Genomic DNA, 23,866 nt, shown 5'->3' with positions numbered 1-23,866 from the left:
TAGTAAATTCCTACCCTCATGGATTCACACACACACAATTTATCATCAAGCACAAGCACAAATCCACAAAGCAATGCACAGTTATATCATAGAAAACGGTAGATTAATCAAATCCAAATACAATCATCCATTACATCTGATTTATCCTACATCCTAGAATCTAGGGAAATCTACTCCATATCGTGGAGAATACAATCCAAAGGAAAGAAAGAATACATCTCAATTCCCAAAGATAAACAAAGAAATGCAGGAAACTAGACTTATCTTCTTCCTCGGAGTGAAATCTCTGCGTAGATGGGATGAGGATGGTCTGGAGCAGTCGGATCGGTGATGGATCGTCGAATCTCCTCCGAAATAGGCGTCGGCGGCTCTAGAACAACTCCGGTGGCTCTCCAAAGGTCTCCCCCCTTTCTAGGTCTCCAAAGAGACCTATTTATAGTGCAGGGTTCGGTAGCAGCACGCCCCCGTGCACACGGCCGTGCCTGGGAGGCACGGCCTTGTGTTGGCTTCGGGCACAAGGTAAGGCACGGCCGTGCCTTGGGGGCACGGCCTGAAGCTGTGAAGCTCTCTGTTCTGGGGCACGGCCGTGCCTCTTAGGCACGGTCCAGACTTGTCCTCCTTCTGTTTGATGGCACGGCCGTGCCTGGGAGGCACGGCCACACACTGTCTTCTCCTGATTTGCTGGACACGGCCGTGCTTCTGAGGCACGGCCAGCTGCTTGGACTCTTCTGTTCTGGCACACGGCCGTGCCTGTGAGGCACGGCCAACAGCAGAGGCTTGCTCCAAGGATGAAGACACGGCCGTGCTTGTGAGGCACGGCCATGACTTGGCTGGGTTCTGTTTTGAAGCACGGGTGTGTCTTTTGAGACACGGCCTCTGGCTGCTGCTGAGGGGATTTTGGCACGGCCGTGCCTGTGAGGCACGGCCCGGCTTGCTTCTGTTTGGGCACACGCCCGTGCCCTGAAACACGGCCAGGAGTTGAATAGACACGGCCGTGCCTATGAGGCACGGCCCTGTCTTGCCTTGTCTTCAATGGTACTCCGTTTTGCCCCGTTTTTGCTCCATTTTCCACCCTGAAACATGTAAAAGCACGAGCAGATCTCCGAACTAGGAAATGTAAGATATATGCCTAAATGCATGAATATGGGATGCAATGTACACAAGAATAAAGCAATAAACTCAGAAAGATGTGCAAATAAAGCATAAATACATGTATACATCCTACGCACATCAACAGGACGAGCTAATCGTGCTTCATAAGGTGAATGAACTGATAGATGTTCCATTGAATAAAAAAATAGGTAGAAATATACACTCAAGTTTATAGAGTATAAGAGTAATTTCAGTTTTCAACCTAATCATTTCCACTTTCATAATAACCCTCGATATCAAATTTCTAAAAAAAACAGACTCAATTTTATTAGTGCTCACCAAATATTATTAAGAAGTAGATCATGAAAGACGATTAGAATCAACCTTTGCATAAACACGTGACAGTTATGACTTTTCATTCCAAATATTTTTAATTTGTTCATATCCACGCATCGAGACATATTCAAGGCATACCATCAGGGAATTTGACTTCTCTTCACCAACCACACAATATCTACTTACTTTCTTTGTCCAATGTATAGCAAGTCTTTAAAAATTTACCGGTTGTTTCATTTTAATACAACTCTGGTCTGTTAAGTAATTATTTTAATTCCTCGTGTGATTTTACTATGTCTTTAGTTTTGCTCATAACATTCATCACAGTATTGAAAATAATATCTAAAAAAATTTTCTCCATATATATCACATCTAAATTATTTTGAATGAGTAGATAATTCCAATATGGAAACTCCTAAAATATACGCAGTTTCTTCCAACCACACATGTAGACCCTAGCAATATATTTATTTAAATCATTAGAACTCATCTAATTTACTTGTACAAATCCATAGTTTTCTATTTCTTGAAGGACTTTCTCTCCTAACTTGATTACGGGTGGTTGTTTTCTGACCATTGCATTCTTTATGAATTTTTTTTATTTCGTCTGAAAGGGTGCTCTTTTGATAAAAATTTATGGTAATTATCAAACTAAGATATTTTCCCACTGTAAAGTAATAAAAATGCATCCGACTTTGTCATACAATGTGGATATGCTAATTTACTAATCGTGCTCCATCTAAACAACATTAAGATGTCTAACAATTACTAATTATCTATAATAAAGCATTATGCAAGGTAAAATTAGTTTTACTTATAATAACATAAGTCAAAGACCCAACATTCCATAATTTTTTCAACTCTGCAATAAAAAGTTGCAAAAATATATTTGCCCTCTCTTTTGGATTCTTTGTACCTAGAAAAAACATGGTAAGGAACATGAATTCGTCTTTCATGCACATTCATAGCAGTAAGTTGTATGGTGTTAATATGACTGGACAAGTTGAATATTGTTGTCCAGATTGTCTAAATGGTTGAAATCCTCCTGTTGAAAGTCTCAGTCTTATATTACGTGGTTCCATTGCTAAAAAAAAATATTGTATCAAGATGTTTCCATACAGAGGAGTTAACAAAATAACATATTATATCTCCTTTGTGTACATGTCTATGATGTCACCTCATGTAGCTTGTTGTTGGCAAATGCATACAAACATTGAAGTATAGCAATTAATAGAAAATAATACATAACTTTTCATAGTATATTTTCTTCTTCTATATACGCGACTGAGCTGCCTATACCAAGGGTATTATCAGTTTGGTTTGTTTAGTTTTTATTTGAAAATTTGATCGATTCGGTTGGCTCAAAAAAATTCTATTCGGTTCGATTTCAATTAATTCAGTTCAGTTTGATTTTAACCGAATACTCAACCATACACGTAATTACATGCTCATAAAATATAAAAACCATATTTTTTAATAGGAAGAAAACTTTTGTTTAACTAAAATGCTTGGTGTCGTGGTGTAGTTGGTTATCACGTCAGTCTCACACACTGAAGGTCTCCGGTTCGAGTCCGGGCGACGCCATTTTATGTTTTTTCAAAAACATGTAAGTTAAGAGGAACTAAGTAAAGTTTGAATTTTTTTTTATATGATACTTTTCCTAAGTAATCAGGATTTAAAACGCATGCATGTAGCGCGTTTGAACAATTAGTGATGTTAAGACCCCACATCAAGAGTCACCTCACTTCTTGGATTAATCGATGTAAGTTCTATACCTGATATTAAAATAATAAAGTAAATTTTTGCCCCCAATCCAACGGTGAGATGCTTTCACGTTCATGTAATTAGGGTTGAACAAAAGTTTGGTTAAATCGAATAAACTGACCGAATTTAAAAATTCAGTTCAGTAATTTTGGAATTTCAATTTTTTTAAAAAAATTTGTTAATTCAGTTTGATTTCAATTTTAAAATTTCTTCTTTGGTTAAATTGAATTAATTAAAATAAAAAATAATAAATAAATTCCTAAGTAAGTGAACTTATAAATCCTTATTTAATTGGTAAATCTTTCATAATATATAAAAAAAATTTGGTTATTTCGGTTAATTCAATTTTCAACCAAATTAATTGATATTTTATCGATTTGGTTTGTTCAATTTCTATTTGAAAATTTGTTCAGTTTGGTTGGCTTAAAAAAATTTAGTTCAGTTTGATTTCGATTAATTCGGTTCGGTACGTAATTATATGCTCTGGAAAATATCATGGAAACTTTATTTTTCAATAAGATAAAATATTTTGTTAAAATATTAAGCTTTGTTTCGTGGTGTAGTTTGTTATCATGTCAGACTAACACATTGAAGGTCTCGGGTTTGCCTCCGGTTCGAGTCCAAGCGACTCTACTTTAGGATTTTTTTAGAGTTAATTTACATCTTAAACAAACATAAACAAGTAAGTTAAGAAATAAAAATTAGTGACGTTAAGATGTCGCATCAAGAGTCACCTCACTTCTTGGATAAATCGGTGTAAGTTGGATACCTGTTATAAAAAAATAGAGTAATGTAATTAGGGCAGAGCAATCGGTTAAATCGAACATATAGACTGAATTTAAAAATCCCATTCGATTATTTCAAAATTTTAATTAAAAAAAATTAGTTAATTCAGTTCAGTTTTGATTTTAAAATTTCTTATTTGATTAAATTGAATTATCGGTTTGGTTTGTTTAGTTTTTATTTGAAAATTTGATCGATTCGGTTGGCTCAAAAAAATTCTGTTCGGTTCAATTTCAATTAATTCAGTTCAGTTTGATTTTAACCGAATACTCAACCTTACACGTAATTACATGCTCATAAAATATAAAAACCATATTTTTCAATAGGAAGAAAACTTTTGTTTAATTAAAATGCTTGGTGTCGTGGTGTAGTTGGTTATCACGTCAGTCTCACACACTGAAGGTCTCCGGTTTGAGTCCGGGCGACGCCATTTTATGTTTTTTCAAAAACATGTAAGTTAAGAGGAACTAAGTAAAGTTTGAATTTTTTTTTATATGATACTTTTCCTAAGTAATCAGGATTTAAAACGCATGCATGTAGCGCGTTTGAACAATTAGTGATGTTAAGACCCCACATCAAGAGTCACCTCACTTCTTGGATTAATCGATGTAAGTTCTATACCTGATATTAAAATAATAAAGTAAATTTTTGCCCCCAATGCAACGGTGAGATGCTTTCGCGTTCATGTAATTAGGGTTGAACAAAAGTTCGGTTAAATCGAACAAACTGACCGAATTTAAAAATTCAGTTCAGTAATTTTGGAATTTCAATTTTTTTCTAAAAAAATTTGTTAATTCAGTTTGATTTCAATTTTAAAATTTCTTCTTCGGTTAAATTGAATTAATTAAAATAAAAAATAATAAATAAATTCCTAAGTAAGTGAACTTATAAATCCTTATTTAATTGGTAAATCTTTCATAATATATAAAAAAATTTGGTTATTTCGGTTAATTCAATTTTCAACCAAATTAATTGATATTTTATCGATTTGGTTTGTTCAATTTCTATTTGAAAATTCGTTCAGTTTGGTTGGCTTAAAAAAATTCAGTTCGGTTCGATTTCGATTAATTCGGTTTGGTACGTAATTATATGCTCTGGAAAATATCATGGAAACTTTATTTTTCAATAAGATAAAATATTTTGTTAAAATATTAAGCTTTGTTTCGTGGTGTAGTTTGTTATCATGTCAGACTAACACATTGAAGGTCTCGGGTTTGCCTCCGGTTCGAGTCCAGGCGACTCTACTTTAGGATTTTTTTAGAGTTAATTTACATCTTAAACAAACATAAACAAGTAAGTTAAGAAATAAAAATTAGTGACGTTAAGATGCTGCATCAAGAGTCACCTCACTTCTTGGATAAATCGGTGTAAGTTGGATACCTGTTATAAAAAAATAGAGTAATGTAATTAGGGCAGAGCAATCGGTTAAATCGAACATATAGACTGAATTTAAAAATCCCATTCGATTATTTCAAAATTTTAATTTTAAAAAAATTAGTTAATTCAGTTCAGTTTTGATTTTAAAATTTCTTATTTGATTAAATTGAATTATCGGTTTGGTTTGTTTAGTTTTTATTTGAAAATTTGATCGATTCGGTTGGCTCAAAAAAATTCTGTTCGGTTCGATTTCAATTAATTCAGTTCAGTTTGATTTTAACCGAATACTCAACCTTACACGTAATTACATGCTCATAAAATATAAAAACTATATTTTTCAATAGGAAGAAAACTTTTGTTTAATTAAAATGCTTGGTGTCGTGGTGTAGTTGGTTATCACGTCAGTCTCACACACTGAAGGTCTCCGGTTCGAGTTTGGGCGACGCCATTTTATGTTTTTTCAAAAACATGTAAGTTAAGAGGAACTAAGTAAAGTTTGAATTTTTTTATATGATACTTTTCCTAAGTAATCAGGATTTAAAACGCATGCATGTAGCGCGTTTGAACAATTAGTGATGTTAAGACCCCACATCAAGAGTCACCTCACTTCTTGGATTAATCGATGTAAGTTCTATACCTGATATTAAAATAATAAAGTAAATTTTTGCCCCCAATGCAACGGTGAGATGCTTTCACGTTCATGTAATTAGGGTTGAACAAAAGTTTGGTTAAATCGAACAAACTGACCGAATTTAAAAATTTAGTTCAGTAATTTTGGAATTTCAATTTTTTTAAAAAAATTTGTTAATTCAGTTTGATTTCAATTTTAAAATTTCTTCTTCGGTTAAATTGAATTAATTAAAATAAAAAATAATAAATAAATTCCTAAGTAAGTGAACTTATAAATCCTTATTTAATTGGTAAATCTTTCATAATATATAAAAAATTTGGTTATTTCAGTTAATTTAATTTTCAACCGAATTAATTGATATTTTATCGATTTGGTTTGTTCAATTTCTATTTGAAAATTTGTTCAGTTTGGTTGGCTTAAAAAAAATTCAGTTCAGTTCGATTTCGATTAATTCGGTTCGGTACGTAATTATATGCTCTGGAAAATATCATGGAAACTTTATTTTTCAATAAGATAAAATATTTTGTTAAAATATTAAGCTTTGTTTCTTTAGGATTTTTTTAGAGTTAATTTACATCTTAAACAAACATAAACAAGTAAGTTAAGAAATAAAAATTAGTGACGTTAAGATGTCGCATCAAGAGTCACGGCTGGAGTAAGGACAACGCGTCCAACAAAAACACACATACACACAGTACAGAAGATAAAAGGCATTCACGGCCACACAATCACATCACCTGCACTATAACCAGAATATGCAAAGTCCATAAAGTGGAATCATCGAAAATCTGAACATAACGAATGATGGGCTCCCGCAAGTATACGGGTGTCGTCAAGTAATAAAAAGATATCGATCCACAGGGATCGTGGAATTACTTACTAGATCTAGCACAAAAAGGTGGAGAGAAAACTGAGCATGAGTTGTGTGGGGGAGATGGGAGTATTCTAGAGTACTTTATCCTAGAGTCGGAGAAAGGAATCGACTGTGACACTTGGTTGTGAAACGATCCTAGGATTTCGGACTCCTCAGAGTATTGATTGATTGACTTGGATCCTCTACTTTTCCTCAATAATTGTTCAATTGTAGGGATGTTAACCAATTTATCCAATTCGACCTCGTCGGGTATCCTCGGAATGAAGCATTGGTGTTCTTACGTCATCGTTGTCGGTTTGAGATGGTTCTAGAAGCCCGGTTCAAGGCATTCCCGTGTCACTCAGGCGCCCCGGAGTACTAAAAGAACCATATCCCCTGTCACAGGATATCTTTTTACGGACCTCTCCCCAACAACGAATGACCGCTAACTATCCCTCATAAGAATTAACTATGAATTAAGAAACCCCTCGGAAACTCGCCCGGTTCAAGGCATTCTTCCTGTCACGAAGCGCCCCGGTGTACGGCCTAATGATTCCTCAACTCATAATTAATCCCTACCCTCATGGATTCATACACACACATTTTATCATTCATCACACAAGCATAAATCCATAAATAAATAGACAATTATATCATTGAAAATGGTAGATTAACAAATTCAGAGTACAATCATCCAATACATCCGATTCATCCTACATCCTAGAATCTAGGGACACTACTACATATAGCTGTCAAGTTGGGTTAGGCCCGCCGGGTCGGCCCGCCCCGCCAAGAAATTTAGGTGGGTTGGGTTGAAATTTTATCAACCCATTTTAAGATGGGTTGAGGTGGGTTGGCCCGCCTAGGCCCGCGACCCGCATGGGTTAGGCCCGCGGCGGGCTTGGGTTGGCCCGTGAGTTGAGAAAGTTTATTTATTTATTATAAATTTTAAAATTAAAGTATAAAACTTAATGAATTAGTGGATTTCATATATTTAAAATACAATTTAAGCTTAAAAATTATAATTCAAACTTAAAACTTTCAACTTAATCAATTTAAATTATACTTTAAATTTAAAAATTTTAATATTTTTAATATTTTTTTATTTTTAACAGGCCCGCGGGTTGGCCCGCCTAACCCGCGGCCCGCCTTGAGTTGGGTTGGGTTGGAGATTTCTCAACTCGCCAAATTGGTGGGTTAGCCCGCCCCGCCCCGCCATATGATGGCCCCGCCATGGGTTGGCCCGCCCCGCCATGGGTTGACCCGTTTGACAGCTCTGATCAAACTGTGCCACCCAAGCAATTTGATTGAGGAGGATGCTTGGATTTCTTCAACATAAGCAAGATGACTCGACTATGATTTTTTGTGATAACAAATCAGCTATTGAGTTCGAAGAAGCGGTTCCTTTGCGGCTCTGCCTCACGGGAGTTTCGTCCCCCTCACCTTCTACGGGTTTCAGCAGCTCTGAGGGATCTGATCCGGAAGAAACGTTCAATCTTTGACGATGGCTCCCGTCCACCGAATATCGGATATGCCCCAATCTAAGCAAAATAACATAACCACGCAACCGATCAACCAAATGGATCACAAATCCTAATTGTTTAAAAAAGGGGAAGACTGGGTCGAGAAACTCGAACCTTGGAGACTAGGGTGACGGTGCGGAAGAAGTCGTGCTGTCCAATAGGAGAGGGTTCCAAGTGTGAGGGTTCCGTACGGTGTCGTGCTGGACGATCCAATAGGAGAGATAGACGGCGACGCGCTTGTCGCGGAGGAAATAGACGCCTTCATGACGCGCATAGGGCTTCAAAAGGTCCCAGAAGCTTCCATTGACGCTCATCTCCGGCGGTAGACTCGACGGTGATGAGAAGAATCGAGCGGAAAAGAGAGAGGAGATCGCGTGACGGGAATTAAGTGCCGTAGGGGTTTTATGGAATAGGGATCCATTCCCTGGTTATCGCGCGCCTATATATTTCTATCAACGCCGGTTTATCGAATCCGAATTAATGGCCGTTACGATAATATAAATTCAAATTCTCTTTCTATTTTTTGAAAACAAAAAAAATTATAAAAGAGTATTATCTTGAATAACGGCATTTTAATAATAAAATAACAAATGTTAAACTTTTTATCATCTCAAAAATATTTTCCTCTGGCAGACATATCCATTCGATCAATTTGAACGTGAGGGTATAACCTTCAAGCATAGCAACATATTGAATAAGATTTTAGGTTTTCAGTTTGATTTGATTTGATTATTTTCAAAGTAATTAATTCGTGTGTTTCATGCCATGCACGAGTAGAATTTTAGTGATTACAACTATGTCTACCCATGCATGACTTCTTAATAATCCTAGTTAGTCATATTGACTTAATTTTTGGAGTGACTGATTTAGTCTCATGGAAGTTTTCATGCCATGCATGACCGATAACACTTGTGATAAGGAAAATTCCTGCAAATACGCCGTAGTTAGGGATCGAATTTATTATTTTACACATGCATGACCGATAACACTTGTGATAAGTTTCAGTGGTTTATTATTTTACACATGTGTATAATTAGTGACTTCCCTTTATTGCTAAGCACTAGCTATTTATCAGCAGTAGAGTAGTAGAGTAGACAGGTATTCAAAAAAGGTTACAGAAGCTCAAAAAAGGATTTCTTTTGTATCCTCCCTCTCGAAGATACTACTTTCAACCTCGTGTAGATTAGATTACATCTTCTTAGCTTTGCCTAAATGCTCATGAAAAAGCTAAGCTCATTTTTTTCATCGTGCTCATGGTTCTTTTTTGGGATAATTTAAGTATTCAATTATTTGAATTGATTAATTTTAAAAGTGATATGATTAACTCATTCGATTTCATATAAATTTTTCTTCGATCAACAAAATAAATTTGAAAATATCAACATTTCATTTATCATCTCGCTGAAAATCGAACCTTAATATTCGAGAACTGTTGAACATGTGGGAGATTCGTGTAATGTGTGATTAATACAAACAACGCTTGCCTATAAATATTATTTGAGAAATGGGTGGACTGTGACTCATACATCATCCATTCGAAGTGCCGCAAAAATTTTGAAAGAAAGGCCCAATAATGACTTGGCTCAATAAAAGCCCAAATTCTGGGAGGGAGCATCATCGTCTCAAGCTTCTCGGAGAAAGAGGACGATGGCGATCCCTCTGAGCGTCAACCCTTCTATTGTGTCTCTCCTGCTACCTCAAGCTCCTCCACCTAATCCCGTCCACGCCGCAGCCTCACCCTGGTGCTCCGATCTCGGAAACAACCCTCTCTTCCTTCTCAAGTTCCCTAATTTCCGCATTTGCGCCGTTCGGGATGGATTCGCCAAGGTCTCGCGAGCCCTAACGAAGGATAGCGAAGCGACGAAGCCTCCGGTGAGGATCACCGCGGTGGTTGGAGCCGGAAGCGTTAGCCCGCTCAAGGGAACTCCTTGGGAGCAGGTCATGCGACACACGGTGAGTCGATCCAGGATCCATGCTATTATTCCCTTTCAAATCTTTATTTCCTCTGGTGAAGGTAACGGATGATTGCGAAGCTGCAGCGGTAATTGGATCGATCTTTCTTCGTTTCCTCTGTTGAATCTGCTTGCAGGAAACTCGGCTGAAGTGGGTGGATGAAGCAATCGAAATGGCCGTCTTCAGTGACAAGGCCACGCGCTCTAATGATTCTTGCAACGAACAGCTCACGAAGGACATGTTACGTTCGGATATCTTGGTTAATGTTGCAGTATATGATCCAGAATCTGTGGAATGGCTTCAGAAAAACAGTAACAGCGTTCCGAACATCATATGCTTTGAATCTTCGACAAATCTAACCAACAAGCTTGGCGGATTACGTATCAGAAACAAAGAAGGAAACTTCTTCAACAGCTTGAACCGTGAAGCAAGAGAAGTTCTCGAGACTGCATCAAATGCTTGGGAGAGACATAATTCAGATGACATTAGGTTTTGCCTCCTTGTCATCATCAACTCCTACATAAGACCCATTTCCATACTGAAAAATCTGAGGGCCAAGGGGCTCTCCACCCTCAACTGCATGCTGTCAAACTGTGGATCGCAGGTGCTGAACTGCTTATTGGATTCTAACTGCAGAAAAGCTCTTCAGTGTTTGAACACATGTTCGCCGATCGATCAAGTTTGTAACTATCGATGCATTGCATCCTACGAGAGCCCATACCTGGAGGCATTTTCGCTGTGCGTGCTGCAAAAGAACAACTGTCTTGAGTTGAATGCAGTGATCCCCACCAAGCCTGTCGTATCTCCATTGTCCATGTTCCGGGGAGAACCGTTGAGCCATGAACTCGCAGAAGATCTCTTCATCGGCTGGTTGGGCAAGTTCGAGTGGAGCTGGCGAGTTGTAGCAGGCCAGAATCCTGCGTACGATCATTTTCCTTGCCAGTATCAGCTGTTCTACAGGGGAAAGGCTAGAGGATCATTTTGGTATGAACCTGTGTTTCAAGTCCGAACTCTTGGAGGTGACTTAGTCTGGAGGAGGAGGAGGTATCGCGTCCGAAGAGCAAGCGTTCCTGGCACATTCTACTTCAGTGTTCTTGATAATGGGGTGGTTTCTGAGGAATATTGGACAGTCGTAGACGTTTGTGAGGATCTCAGTTGGGGTCTGTTTCATTACAGCGGGGCAGCTCGGGCCGCAGGATTGTCATATACCGGGGCGGTGCTGGTCAGTCCAGACGGATATTATGAGCCAGAGTTGGGAGGGCGCCGACTCAAGTCGGCGTTGGAGAAATGCAGCATCATGGAGTGGGAGCTGCACGTTGTAGATAATTGTTCCTGCACAAACCCTCCGCTGGGAATTCCACAAGGTTCACGACTGCACTCGAACATTAATACCAAGGATAAAAAATGGGCTGGCGTCTGAACAGATTGGAGAAGCGATCGTGAAGAATAATAATCCGGAAGATTTAGTTTTTAACTTGCAGTCGGACACTGGTCATAGAGAACGACAAGGGGCTTAATATTTTGCCGCATGTTATAAAATTGGCAGACATGATGAATACAAAACGTCACCTACACAATATTTCCAGGAAGAGCTTCTTCTGGTGAATGAGTAAAAGGCTTCGTTGTTTCATGAAATAGTACTTTAGGTATTCGAGTGTGATGGAAAATCTTACGGGCTCTTGTATGATAAAGGACGGAGAAGGATCTGGTGAAAAGTTATGTTGTAGGTAGAGCTCAGTAATAGAAATGCAAATGATCGGCGAAAAACAGGGAACTCTCATTTTTTAAATCATTAAACGCCGCATCGCACTTTGTATTTTATAAAGCATCAACAAAAAATCAAGAAATAGATCATCGGACAATATAATTAGAGATCAGAACATCGAATTGATATGAGAATGAGATATAAAAAAATCAGATATTTGAGTTTAAGTATATTATGGACAATCAGATATTTAATGATAATAAAAGTCCTTAATAATTATTTCGGTCAAATATCACATATGATTAAATCATCAATTAACAAATAATCCGACGTGTACTATTTTTGAAAATACTTTGTTGGAAAAGGTAAAGAGAATTTGAAATGTACTTTAACGAAAGGATAGACTAGGGTAAGTGAATCTCGATAAATTACTTTGATATTAAAATTAGGGTTCTGAGGAAGAGGAGATGATTTTTTTAGAAAAAAAGGAAGATGAAAAAAAACTCCTAGACCTGGAATGAATCTTTTTTAGGATTTATATCTCCACGTCAGCTAAAGTGGCATTATTATGGAAGCGCATGAGGAGATCAGATCCGACAGCCGTTGATTGTTTCTGTTTCTTTTTGACATATATGTAAAAAATAGGATATCCTAGGGGATCAGATCTGACAATCTCATAGCAGCTCTTTCATTTTCATGGTGCCACGTGTCTTCGGGAATATTCACAATTCTTGTTCACGCAATTCTTGTTCATAGTCCCATGAAGAATGGGGATTTATAGTTAGGATATGAAATGGGTCTAAGGGTATGCGAAATTGGGCTCCGAGACCGAGAGAATGTTTGAGCTAAGATGGCATTGGGGCTGAGATGACGTCTGAGATCGAGATGACATTTGAGGTCGAGATGACGTCGAAGACTAAGATAGCATTTAAAGCCAAGATGACATCTAAGGACGAGATAACACCTGAGATCGAGATGACGTCTAATACTGAAATAACGTCCAGATTGAGATAGTGTTTGAGGCCGAGATGACATATGAGGACAAGATAGTGCTTGAGGATGAGATAACGCTCGAGGCCGAGATGACATCTGAGGATGAGATAACGTCTAAGGTCGAGATAGCGTCCGAGGCCGAGATAGCATCTGAGGTCGAGATAGCTTCTAAGGCCGAGATGGAATCTGAGGTTGAGTAACTTCTGAGGTGAGATGTAATTTGAGACCAAGGTGGCGTCTTAGGCTAAGATGACATCCGAGGACGAGATAACTTTTGAGGCCAAGATGACATTTGAGGATGAGATAGCGTCTGAGGCCAAGATGATGTTTGAGATCGAGATGACATCCGAGACTGAGATAACATCTAATCTCATCCAAACTTCACCGGGGTGGAGTCATTCTCTCTTGGACTATGTCGACCTATGTTGTCAGGTCAGCATGAGCCTTGACCTCCGTCTGACCCTTGACTATCGAGAAGTGGCTTATCAGGGAGGCTACCATATCACACTTTACAGACACATCATATAATTTGATTTGATTGGTGTTCCGGCCAAAAACTGACGACAGTCAACCCACCGGTCAAAAAGATGCCACCTCAACCGATGCGGACCCGGGTAGGAGGGAGACCTGCGAGATTAACACGAACGAACGGATTAGCTGGCGCCAGGGGATTCCGGCAGGCCACTCCGACGCTCAAATCAGTTTTCAGGCGAAGAGAGTAGTAGCAGAAAGAACAGCGTAGTAGTTAGAGTGCTAGAGATGGGGATCCTTTCTTCATACCTACGTGCGAGCTAATATACCTGTGAGGCGAACCTTCCATCTGACAGAAAGGACTGACGGTGGAGGCATCTGAGGGGACCAAGCCTGGACGTGTCTGACACCTGCGCCAATAGGCTAGGAAACAATAGCGATACTCCTATACTTGCACTATGGCGAGATGCCATACGTCACCCTCGTCGTTTAGCTGTAAGTAGAAAGGTAGCTGCAGGGACAGGATGAGGCATAGGGACGTGGGCGCAACCTTTCCCTACGTAGCCGCTCGCACGCTTAACTGTCGGTGATACAATCAGGTGACAATGAGACTTGAGCCTGAGTTGTTGTCGGAGTGGGAAAAGGTACCCGGGACCAGTGAGGATTGGGTTTAGCTGGGTGGCATGGGCAAAGCAGGTGCCCGGGCGGACCGGGCACACCGGCCATCAGGCATATGTTAAGTATGGGAACCCGGGGTGAAGGGGCTTAGAACAACCGTGGGAAGTGTCGGCAGAGCATACGATGGCCGAGGGACGTATGTTGAGTTTGAGTCTGTTGAGGTGTTCTCGAGGGCTCAGTACCCGGGAAACGGCATACGAGAGAGAGCCTGGCCTAGTCAGGGTTAAGGACCTCCTATCTTGGGCAAGAGAGGTAGAGGCCCAGTCTAGCCGGGCATGAGAGTAGTAGTCTCTAGCTTGGCGAGCCAGGCGGAGGGGTAGCCGGATCAGAGGCTTGGCCCGATCAGGGAAAAGGTCGAGCTAACATGAGTGCGATGTATTAGGCGTTACCCGAGAACCACCACAGTATTGTGATATATCCGCGGGTCAAGTTGTAGTTGCCTCGTCCCGGGAAGTGAGGCGAGGGGCCGGTGTTGGCCGGGAAGTCCGAGTACGGTGCCTCTTGGCCCTGGCGAACACCTGGGGTCCTTTAAGTCCTAGACTCGGGGACCGGGATCGGGGTCCCGAGGCCAGCCAGCTAGGGCGATCTGTTGACCTTTCCGGCCACGTAGGGACCGGCGAGGTTCTCTTGACTGTGGACCCCGGACCAGCCAGCTAAGGCAAAATGTTGACCTTTCCCGCCACTTGGGGCCCAGCAAGACCTACCGCATCAATTGGGCTTGTGTCCTACTTGAACACCAATTAAAAAAAAACAAACTGCGTTGCCCCCTAACTTTCCCTTAGACTTGAGGTTAGTCCATTTCAAGTTTGCAACCCTAATTCATTCATTCTTCTTTGCAATTGTATCGGATGTTATTCTTTTTGGTGAAGGTCAAGGCCTCAAAGTGTACCCCATTGTCGTCGAATGGTATCTTGTGCTGCTTCAATTATTAATCTAAAATTAATTTAGAGTTTAAAATCATAAATTCATAAGCAGACTTTTGTAATCTCCTAATTAAGTAAAATCTTTTACACGTGAAGTAAGAAATCTAGACATTTTAATATAGTGAATAATTAATAGATAATATTTATTATAAGGAAGGTTATAACAAAACTCCTTTAACAATTTCACAATATTCTATATTTTCTTATTTTTTAACTTTACTTTATTTTTTATTTGATATAAAAAATAATAACAAAAACATTAATTTATATATACTAATTAAATAAATTAACTATTAATTCACTTAATTCATTATTAAACTTAGTATAATATGTATATTAAATATTATAGTTTATATAATTTTTATATAGTTTATATTGCCCCCTAAAATCAAATTTATTTAGAAGATTTAAATTTATTTAACAATTAAAAATTTTAGAATTATTTATAAAATTTTAAATTATTTTTTTGAAATTTTAATCTATTTATAATAAAAATAAAAATAATTTAAGATTTGATTTTGAATAAAATACAAATAGGAATTCAAATTTCAAGTAAAATATTTTAAAATTTTTACTTGAATTTTTAATTTGTTGTAAAAAAAATAATAAAAATAAAAATGTATATATTATAATTATATTATTTAATTAACAGTTTATTTAATTAATTATTAATTTTTATAATATAATTACAGTCGATATAATAATAATAAATAATTAATTAGAAATTATATGTATATTAAATAAACTGTTAAATATATAAATATATAAACCTGATATAATAATATAACATTATTTATAACATATAAATTTATATTTTGGTTTAATATAACGGTTTTAATTAAAATCGTTATATTAAATTTCGATAAAACCCTAACGTATTCCGCCCCCTCCTTTCTTCTCGTCTCTAGCTCGCGATACCGCTCTTTCGGATTCCGCCGCCATCATCGCCGCCTCGACACATCTCTCGCCGGTCGTCCTCACCGGTCGACGTAGACGCTGCTTCCAGGTAAGTCTTCATCGTTTGATTGACAGTAGTCTCGCGCACTGTGGCGCAACTTGACGCACGCGAAATTATCGGGCGTGCTGTGCCGGTAGGGTACCGGTGCCAGTCCCTTTCCGGAACGGTAAAAACCGTCCGTGTCGGGCGGCACGGGTCAGCATTTCAAACCATATTTTAAGACAATAACAAAGATCAATTTTGCTGGGCGCATCATCCTAATAGTGCACTGGTTAAAGCTAAGGTCAGCCTAATGCATGACTCTCCTACCTATATGGGTATGGTAAGATCAATGTTCTTGTCAAAAACACAGTTTAATCATTTAAACAAACGATTTTAAAAAAAGAATACATGGTCTGTTTTACTCTTTCCAAGAAGCTACGCCAAGAAATGTCATCTGCACGTAATTTTGTTATTGTAGCAGAATTTGTCGCTGAAATGACTATTGCTAATGAACATGAACTTCCACAACTTTACTATAAAAAACAAAAGTTATACAATTAGAGACTAGAATCTATCAAATGCTTACGGTAACACTCCAAGGAATATTATGTACATCACCTGTACAGAGGTAGTTTCTTTTCACCTCGTATAATATAATCCTGCAATCATAGTTAACCATTTGAATATGACAAATTTGAATATTAGTATGAAGTTTTTCTGATGTTGATGAAAGTTTGATATTATGTTATAATTTGATATTATGCATTGGATTGTAAGATTAGTGTTCGGCTAGATAAATCTCATTTATGTTCATTTAATAGTAAAGGAATATATAAAATAATCAAGCTTAAACAATTTATTAATAAACTTATTGATTAATTTATGTAAAGCTTAATCATAAATTTATTTTTTATTTTTTATTGAAGTCCATATACCATAATATTCTAAATTTCATCGGAAACATTTTCATCACGATGCAACCATTACTAATCTCACAAAAAGTTTATTGATCATAGGCGTCCAATTTTTGGGCGCATTCGTTGTGACCACCACACACTATATCACTTCTATAAAAATCTAGGGTTTTGGAAGTGGAGCTCACTGCCGTTGTGCTTATCTTCTCCTAAGGTAAGTGATAGTGTTTCTTGAGCGATAGGTTCTTCTGTATCACTTTCTTTTGCTATTATTGGAACCCCTTTTTCTAGATCCATCTCGCGTTCATAATGCAAGAAGAAAAAGACAACAATAGGAGAAAATAGAAGAGATAGCAACACATTGCACATGAATTGATCCATGCTAGAGATAGGAAGAACATGAAAAGAGGGAAGAGAAAAGATGGGAATGCGATCAAACTTACTAGCGGGCGTGTTATGGATGTGAGATGGACCCCGGAAAAAGGGGTTCCAGTAATAGCAAAAGAAAGTGATAGGGAAGAACCTTTTGCTTGAGAAATAATATTGCTTACCTTAGGAGAAGTTAAGCGTGACGACGAGCTCCACTTTTGAAATCCTAGTGCGTGCGGTGGTCACAACGAATGCGCTTGAGAATTGGACGCCTATGATCAATAAACTTTTTTTGTGATTAATAATGGCCGTAGGATCGCGATGAAATTGTTTCAGATGGAATTTAGTACATTATGGTATATGTACTTTAATAAAAAATAAAAAATAAATTTTATATAAATTAATCAATAAGTTCATTAATAAATTGTTCAAGCTTGATTATTTTATATATTCCTTTACTATCTAGTCGAACTCTAATCTTACAGCTATATGCATAATATCGAATTATCAACGTAATATTAAACTTTCATTATAATCTAACATTCAAATTTCTGTCCTATTCAAATGGTTAACTATGATTGCATCAAATTTACACCAAAATATTTTGCATTGCAATTTGTTGCCTCCACCGCCAACGAATGCAGTTAGGATTTTGGCCCGTGCCCCTTTCTCATCTTGCTAGATTTCTCAACGTCTTAGTCCTATCCTTCCCACAGACGACACCAATTTGATGTTGCTACCTTCTCAGCTATTAGTTTTGACCCACGCGGAGGAAGGCAATAGCATCAGGAGGATATCTCATGCATAGAAATCCATAGAATATCTTGTATTTGAAAACTAACATATTTCCCTTCAATCCTCCAGGACCCAAATAACTCAATTTTCGCCCATGAACAATTTGTGTCAATGGATTAGTTCATTCCGATTCATAAATGGTTGTTAATGAAGTTGAAGTTATCCAATTATACTACTTTCGGTCTCAGCCCGTTGATAGTTAGTCTAGCAGCTATGCTTTCACCTGTTTCAGATGTTTTGCCATAGCCTCCATTCCTTTCATCATAGCGTGATGGCCTGAAGCATCTCCCAACTCGTTGTCATCGCACACTGCCATCGCCACCTCATCGGTGGAGGTGTGTATTTGCAGTTCTCTGTGATTGGAAGAAATGTAATGTTTCACATGGTTCCATAACTGCGCCATGCGTTACCCTGGGAAGTAGACACACTTCCTCAGGCTTTAGTTTCTTTTGTGAGCTTCTTCTGAATCAAATTATAGATTGAAACCCGACACGAGAACCCGTTTTCGTTTCTTTCTTTATTATATTTTTCTTTTTTGATTCGTAAGAAATCCTAAAATTAGTCGCTGCACGTCGTTCATATTTAATCTAGCCCAGGAATGCCCATGGGGTGTGTTGCAGTAGATTCGTTGCCTTTGCCTGCCGCTACTTTTCGCTTCCGCTGCTGCTCTCGGCGCCTCCCCACCGCTACCATCACGACGCTTCCTTTCAGTGAGTATTCCTCCTCACTCCTCTTGATGCCTCACCTTTAATTTGTATTTATCTTTTAGGAAATCAATAATCTTTTCGCTGAACTGCAATGCAGAATGTTTTGGTGTAAATTTGATGCAAAGTCTTTATTGTGTGTTTTGAAAATTTTGTTACCCCATTGTTCAGCTCGTTTGTGTTCTCATTTCGAATAATTGCTTGATTTTTGTCTCCTTGATAGATCCTCTCTCTCTTCTTCTTTTTTGTAATTATGACACTTAATTGAATTTTTCTGTGATAAATTTGTGCAATTATTATGGTTCTTGTTACGGATTGGGGATTTTGGAACTAAGCAGGCTACTTTCGTGTTACTTCTAGAAGTCTTGATTGGATAAGAAGAGCGAGGGTGTTTGTCTCCGCAATGAGCAACGAGATCGTGCCGATGTCTGCGCCCTTGGAAGTTCCAGCTACAAGCAAGGTGAGTTGAAAACGTTTCTAGGTTCACGGATGGCTCATCTTTGCTCATCATCTTCTAGACTAAGAATGGTCCATAATTAATTTTAAATTTTCTTTATCAATAATTAGGAAATACTAGGATTTGACCACTTCTCTTTATTGCTTTAGGATGGTAGAATAAACTTATAAATATGCTTTCCTGAAGCTAGTGTTTTATGTTCATAATTTATTAGGGTTTGAGGTGTCACCCTGTCTCCACCACCCACTGATAGTTCATGAAGTTTTTGATGTGGTAGAAAGTTTTTTTAATTTTTTGTGAGTGAATGTGTTACATTTGTGACAGAATATAGAGCGAGTTGGAAGCGTTAAACAACAGCTTTCAAGGTTGGTGAAAGAATCCCTTGAATCGTTATTCCCAGATGAAGTTCAGCCCATTGTTGCGGCTTGCCAAGGAAAGTTCGGTGATTATCAATGGTAATATTCTTACTATATTCTTCTTCAGCAGCACTTCAGCCAAATTTCAGCAAAGCCTCTTTGTTTCTCTGTTGTGTGCTTGATAAACTGACTATGCAAGTCTATTGCATTTTGAGTTCTTATAGTTGTAAGAATGTTTAATTGTTATCACCACTGCAATGCTCCTCTCATTGAGCTATAAAGTTAATTTGTCTATTGTTTCATAATTATAGTTATCATCTTTACAATTTTGCTCTTTATTTTGTGAATGAAAATGACTAGAAAAACATTGATGTAGCAACAATGCAATGGTAATTTGGTCACAATTGAAGGGGAAAGCAACCCAGTTCAAGAATCCCAATTCCATTGGCCAGGTACCTTATAATTCCCATTAGCATCAGCTCCTACATAATGTTTGCAAAGTCAAAAATTCACAGCCAAATGGGTGCCATAATGTGCCATATTACTTTATTCTGATATTCATGGTGCTTTATATCATTTTTTCTCTGAAATGATATTGATATGACATTTTATACAGGCAATTGCCAAAAATCTTCCTGAATCTGAGATGATTGAATCTACCTCTGTCGCTGGACCTGGATTTGTAAATATAGAATTGTCAAACAAGTGGATATCTAAGGTAAAGAAACATCGATCTGTTTCCTGATTCATATCTTTCTTTCTTCTATTTGTTAATCAGAAATTTTATGACACAGCATATCCAAAACATGTTGGTAAATGGCATCGGGCAATGGGCACCAGTACTTTCTGTTAGACGGGCAGTGGTTGACTTCTCATCACCTAATATTGCAAAGGAAATGCATGTTGGTCACTTAAGATCCACCATTAATGGTGACACTTTAGCTCGCATGTTGGAGTTTTCAAACGTGGAAGTCCTTAGAAGGAATCATGTTGGTGATTGGGGTACACAGGTAACATTCGTGGTTCTTTTTGTCGTTTTTGTAAGGGTCTTCCTAAATTAAGTTACTGAAGAATTGATCATGTTGTTATTTTATTTCATATTTCCTTTACAAGTCAAATTTTTTTTACTATTAGTCTAATATACTGAGATTAGTTACTCCCCACAGAACATTTGTGTATTATCTGTCCTATATTCTGACTTAAGCTAGATACCTAGTTCTCTATATCCTGTCTTTGTCTTTGGTATCTGGTGATCAATTTATACATTGGTGCAGTTCTTGCAAATTGCTGGCTTTTGCTATATTTTCGTTTAGAAAAGTATCTCACCATACATAAAGGGGCCTGATTGACCATGCTTTGTAAAGCAACCTGTGGCAAATTGCTTTTGAACTTTTAAGACAAACAGTTCTTTTACGGACAGAATAAAGCTATGAACTACAATCACAGACATACATGTAGATATGGAATTTTTAACATGTAAATTTGAGATATTCCCCTGCTTGATATCCTAGTTTGGAATGTGACTATGCTCGATAAGTTAAAAAAGATAATATAAATGGTAAACAGTATTTATTTGTCCACTAATCCACCATATAAGCTCCTGTTCTCCTCCCCTCCCTTGTAGTAAGGATTGGCACCACTACTACCTCTATAGGTTCCCTTTTCTCTTCTGCAGCCCTTATACAAATCATCCTTGTAAAATTCCCTTTGCATTTTGTTTTATTATGCTTTCCACCTAGTAACTAAATGCAATTGATATATCACTTCTAAAGTTGCACGCTTAGTATTACCTATGGCTATCTGCTATATTATATTAATATAGGATATATTCCATATTAAGTTCTATTATATTAATATAATGCAGAAAAGGGTGTAAGTTTAATGCCATTATTTTAGTGAGAGCCATAGTTTCGTGTTACTTGGGAATGTGATTCCCATTACGTCAATTTAACTAGAACTGTTATGGTGGTACCTTGACTTGTGATGCATTGTATGTCTATATAAGCTTTGAAAAAGGTGGATTCTGCATATGACACTTCCTTTTATTTGTTGACTATTGTTGTTCTATCAGGGATGCCATGTACTTTTGTTAGTTTTATATTTTAATTACTCATTAATTAAACTACTATATACTTATTCGTAATTTTATTTTGCCTCATGTAAATTACTGTTGAATAAATTTATTTTATTCTTTTGCAGTTTGGCATGTTAATTGAGTATTTGTTTGAACAATTTCCAAATTGGGAGGATGCTGCGGATCAAGCTATTGGTGACCTTCAGGTTTGATATGACTACGCTAAGTTTTTGTGGATTTATTATGTTTTAGAATGTCATCATGCCTTAGCGGTAAGGTTTGTCGTGGTACCATGCTCTATAAACATACAATTCATAATATAATTGTCCAATAGTCTGCGATCTATGTTCTATAATAGCTTCCTAAATTTATTTATTTTAAAAATTTTAAGTGTTAAATGCAACAATTTTTTATCTACATGTTCTCATAATTTTAATGGATCTTGTGAATAATATTAAGCTAGGTTTTAACTGTGCCATACTGGTTCACTTCCCTGGGTTTGGTTTCAAGCTCTGATGTTATCCATTGATAATATCAACACAATATTAAACCTTGTATACTTTTTTCTTTGTTTTTAACTGAGAAATCATAGTCTATTTTGTTTGGTTTGTCTTTCTTTCATTATCTGTAAATATGTGCTCTCTAGTTTGTTTTTGTGCATATTGAATCTGATACATTGTGTGCTTAGATTGAACTTGGATAATTTAGGGTTGTCTGATGCGATTCTAATTATATTTTTGTGGCAAAATGCAACATAAGGATGAGTATAACTTTTGCAAAGAATATATACACTCATCTTCTTTTCCTTTTTAGGAATGGTTAACGTGTATGTATCAACTTGGATAAAACTGAAAGTAAACCTTTATTTTAAGACCCATTTGAATGATTTTCTTAATGGTTTTGTATTTATTACAAATCTGACTGATTTCTTTGCCACTTCAGGCTTTTTACAAGGCATCAAAGAAAAAGTTTGATGACAATCCAGATTTCAAGGCAAGGGCACAACAAGCAGTTGTGAAATTGCAGGTGATAATTCTCAACTTTAACATACAAAGGGTGAATCTTCATACACAAACACAGTAGATTGTTTTTTTATCATCTAATTATTATCCTTGATGCACCAATTATCATTCTATGATTGTACATTGGCAGAGAATTCATTTCTCTATTATTCTTTTTCACAACTAGTCTCTTGTTTCATAGAGCGGGGAAGACAAATATAGGCATGCTTGGCAAAAGATATGTGAAATCAGCAGAAAAGAATTTGATCTGGTTTATCAACGTCTTAACGTCCAATTGGAAGAAAAGGTAATAATTATATTATGAGTGAAATGTTTTGGTTTTCAAATTACTTTTGACTGTTTCTCAACTGGGAAGGTAGTATTTATATTATGAGGAAATGTTTTAGTTTTTTGGTTGTTTTTGACCACTTTACAACTATCTGTATGTTGCTTGTCAATTTTCCTCCACCTTGTTTTTCTCAGTTTTTTAGTTCAATCATTTTTTTTTCAAAGATTTTTTTTTTCTTTTTATTGATTTGTTTAAACTGATGCTCAATATAATAAATTTATAAATTTGCCTTTAATATGAATGCTTTAATAGCTACAGGCTACAACACTTAGCTGATCAGAAGTAATTCAGCAGAGTTCCACTGACTTACTAGTCCAAATCCATAGTATTAAGTCTCTTTGGATTGATGTTGTCTATTTATTTGTCTTTAACAAATTATTTTATTTTTATTTCCTTCTCTAAATCTCCTTCCGATTGATTTCTTTCTTAGTGTCTAGTAGATTAATCTAACATTTGAAGAATATTGTTTTATCAAGGGTGAGAGCTTTTATAATCCTTACATCAGAGGGGTTTTGGAAGAGTTTGAAACAAACAATCTTATTAAGGAAAGTGAAGGTGCACGTGTGGTGGAGATTGATGGGTACGACATTCCTTTGATTGTTGTGAAGAAAGATGGTGGATACAACTATGCCTCTACTGACCTGGCTTGCCTTTGGTTAGTGTGTCTGATTTTGATTGTTATTTTGTCCTTTAAAACACCCTCAGACATGTGTTCTATTTGTATTTCTTGTTAATTGAATCGCCAGAAGTTATTAATGCATGTCTCTTTTGTTGAACTTGCTTGTAACTATGCAATTTTATTTTAATTTTAAAACATATATACAG

The 23,866-nt window shown here is 37.0% G+C and overlaps 2 protein-coding genes and 3 non-coding genes across 7 annotated transcripts; all 5 read left to right on the top strand.

Moving 5' to 3' along the window:
- The first annotated feature begins 2,938 nt into the window (after positions 1-2,938).
- TRNAV-CAC (transfer RNA valine (anticodon CAC)) lies at positions 2,939-3,012 on the top strand. Its single transcript has one exon. It is a non-coding gene; the product is annotated as a tRNA-Val (tRNA).
- Positions 3,013-4,331: 1,319 nt separating this feature from the next.
- On the top strand, positions 4,332-4,405 carry TRNAV-CAC (transfer RNA valine (anticodon CAC)). The gene has a single exon. It is a non-coding gene; the product is annotated as a tRNA-Val (tRNA).
- Positions 4,406-5,726: 1,321 nt separating this feature from the next.
- On the top strand, positions 5,727-5,800 carry TRNAV-CAC (transfer RNA valine (anticodon CAC)). The gene has a single exon. It is a non-coding gene; the product is annotated as a tRNA-Val (tRNA).
- A 4,201-nt stretch (positions 5,801-10,001) lies between these two features.
- On the top strand, positions 10,002-12,074 carry LOC141840880 (uncharacterized). The gene is made up of 2 exons (XM_074728972.1): positions 10,002-10,312; positions 10,449-12,074. The coding sequence occupies exons 1-2, from the start codon at positions 10,007-10,009 to the stop codon at positions 11,730-11,732; spliced, it is 1,590 nt and encodes a 529-aa protein (XP_074585073.1). The 5' UTR covers positions 10,002-10,006; the 3' UTR covers positions 11,733-12,074.
- Positions 12,075-16,004: 3,930 nt separating this feature from the next.
- LOC141841448 (arginine--tRNA ligase, chloroplastic/mitochondrial-like) lies at positions 16,005-23,781 on the top strand. 3 transcript variants are annotated; one of them, XM_074729626.1, is made up of 11 exons: positions 16,005-16,088; positions 18,692-18,810; positions 19,143-19,264; positions 19,586-19,716; positions 19,994-20,069; positions 20,234-20,335; positions 20,412-20,627; positions 21,817-21,897; positions 22,634-22,717; positions 22,895-22,999; positions 23,518-23,781. In XM_074729626.1, exons 2-11 carry the CDS (start codon positions 18,699-18,701, stop codon positions 23,773-23,775), a joined length of 1,287 nt encoding a protein of 428 aa, XP_074585727.1. In that variant the 5' UTR covers positions 16,005-16,088; positions 18,692-18,698; the 3' UTR covers positions 23,776-23,781. The 3 variants fall into 3 exon arrangements, with proteins under 3 accessions (XP_074585727.1, XP_074585732.1, XP_074585739.1); XM_074729631.1 differs by lacking the exon at positions 16,005-16,088 and having other exon boundaries at positions 18,732-18,810; positions 19,165-19,264; XM_074729638.1 differs by lacking the exon at positions 16,005-16,088 and having other exon boundaries at positions 18,734-18,810; positions 19,168-19,264.
- Positions 23,782-23,866: the final 85 nt, after the last annotated feature.

Source organism: Curcuma longa, chromosome 1 (genome assembly GCF_044706935.1).
Source record: "Curcuma longa cultivar G26 ecotype Majalengka, Jawa Barat chromosome 1, ITB_CL_G26_1.1, whole genome shotgun sequence".
Taxonomy (NCBI): domain Eukaryota; kingdom Viridiplantae; phylum Streptophyta; class Magnoliopsida; order Zingiberales; family Zingiberaceae; genus Curcuma; species Curcuma longa.
This window is presented reverse-complemented; position numbering and strand designations above follow the sequence as displayed.

Coding starts and splice junctions, on each gene's coding strand:
- LOC141840880 (XM_074728972.1), top strand. CDS start 10,007: ATGGCGATCCCTCTGAGCGTCAACCCTTCTATTGTGTCTCTCCTGCTA. Junction 10,313..10,448: donor AGCAGGTCATGCGACACACG/GTGAGTCGATCC, acceptor ATCTGCTTGCAG/GAAACTCGGCTGAAGTGGGT.
- LOC141841448 (XM_074729626.1), top strand. CDS start 18,699: ATGCCCATGGGGTGTGTTGCAGTAGATTCGTTGCCTTTGCCTGCCGCT. Junction 20,628..21,816: donor TTGGTGATTGGGGTACACAG/GTAACATTCGTG, acceptor ATTCTTTTGCAG/TTTGGCATGTTAATTGAGTA. Junction 21,898..22,633: donor AAGCTATTGGTGACCTTCAG/GTTTGATATGAC, acceptor TTGCCACTTCAG/GCTTTTTACAAGGCATCAAA.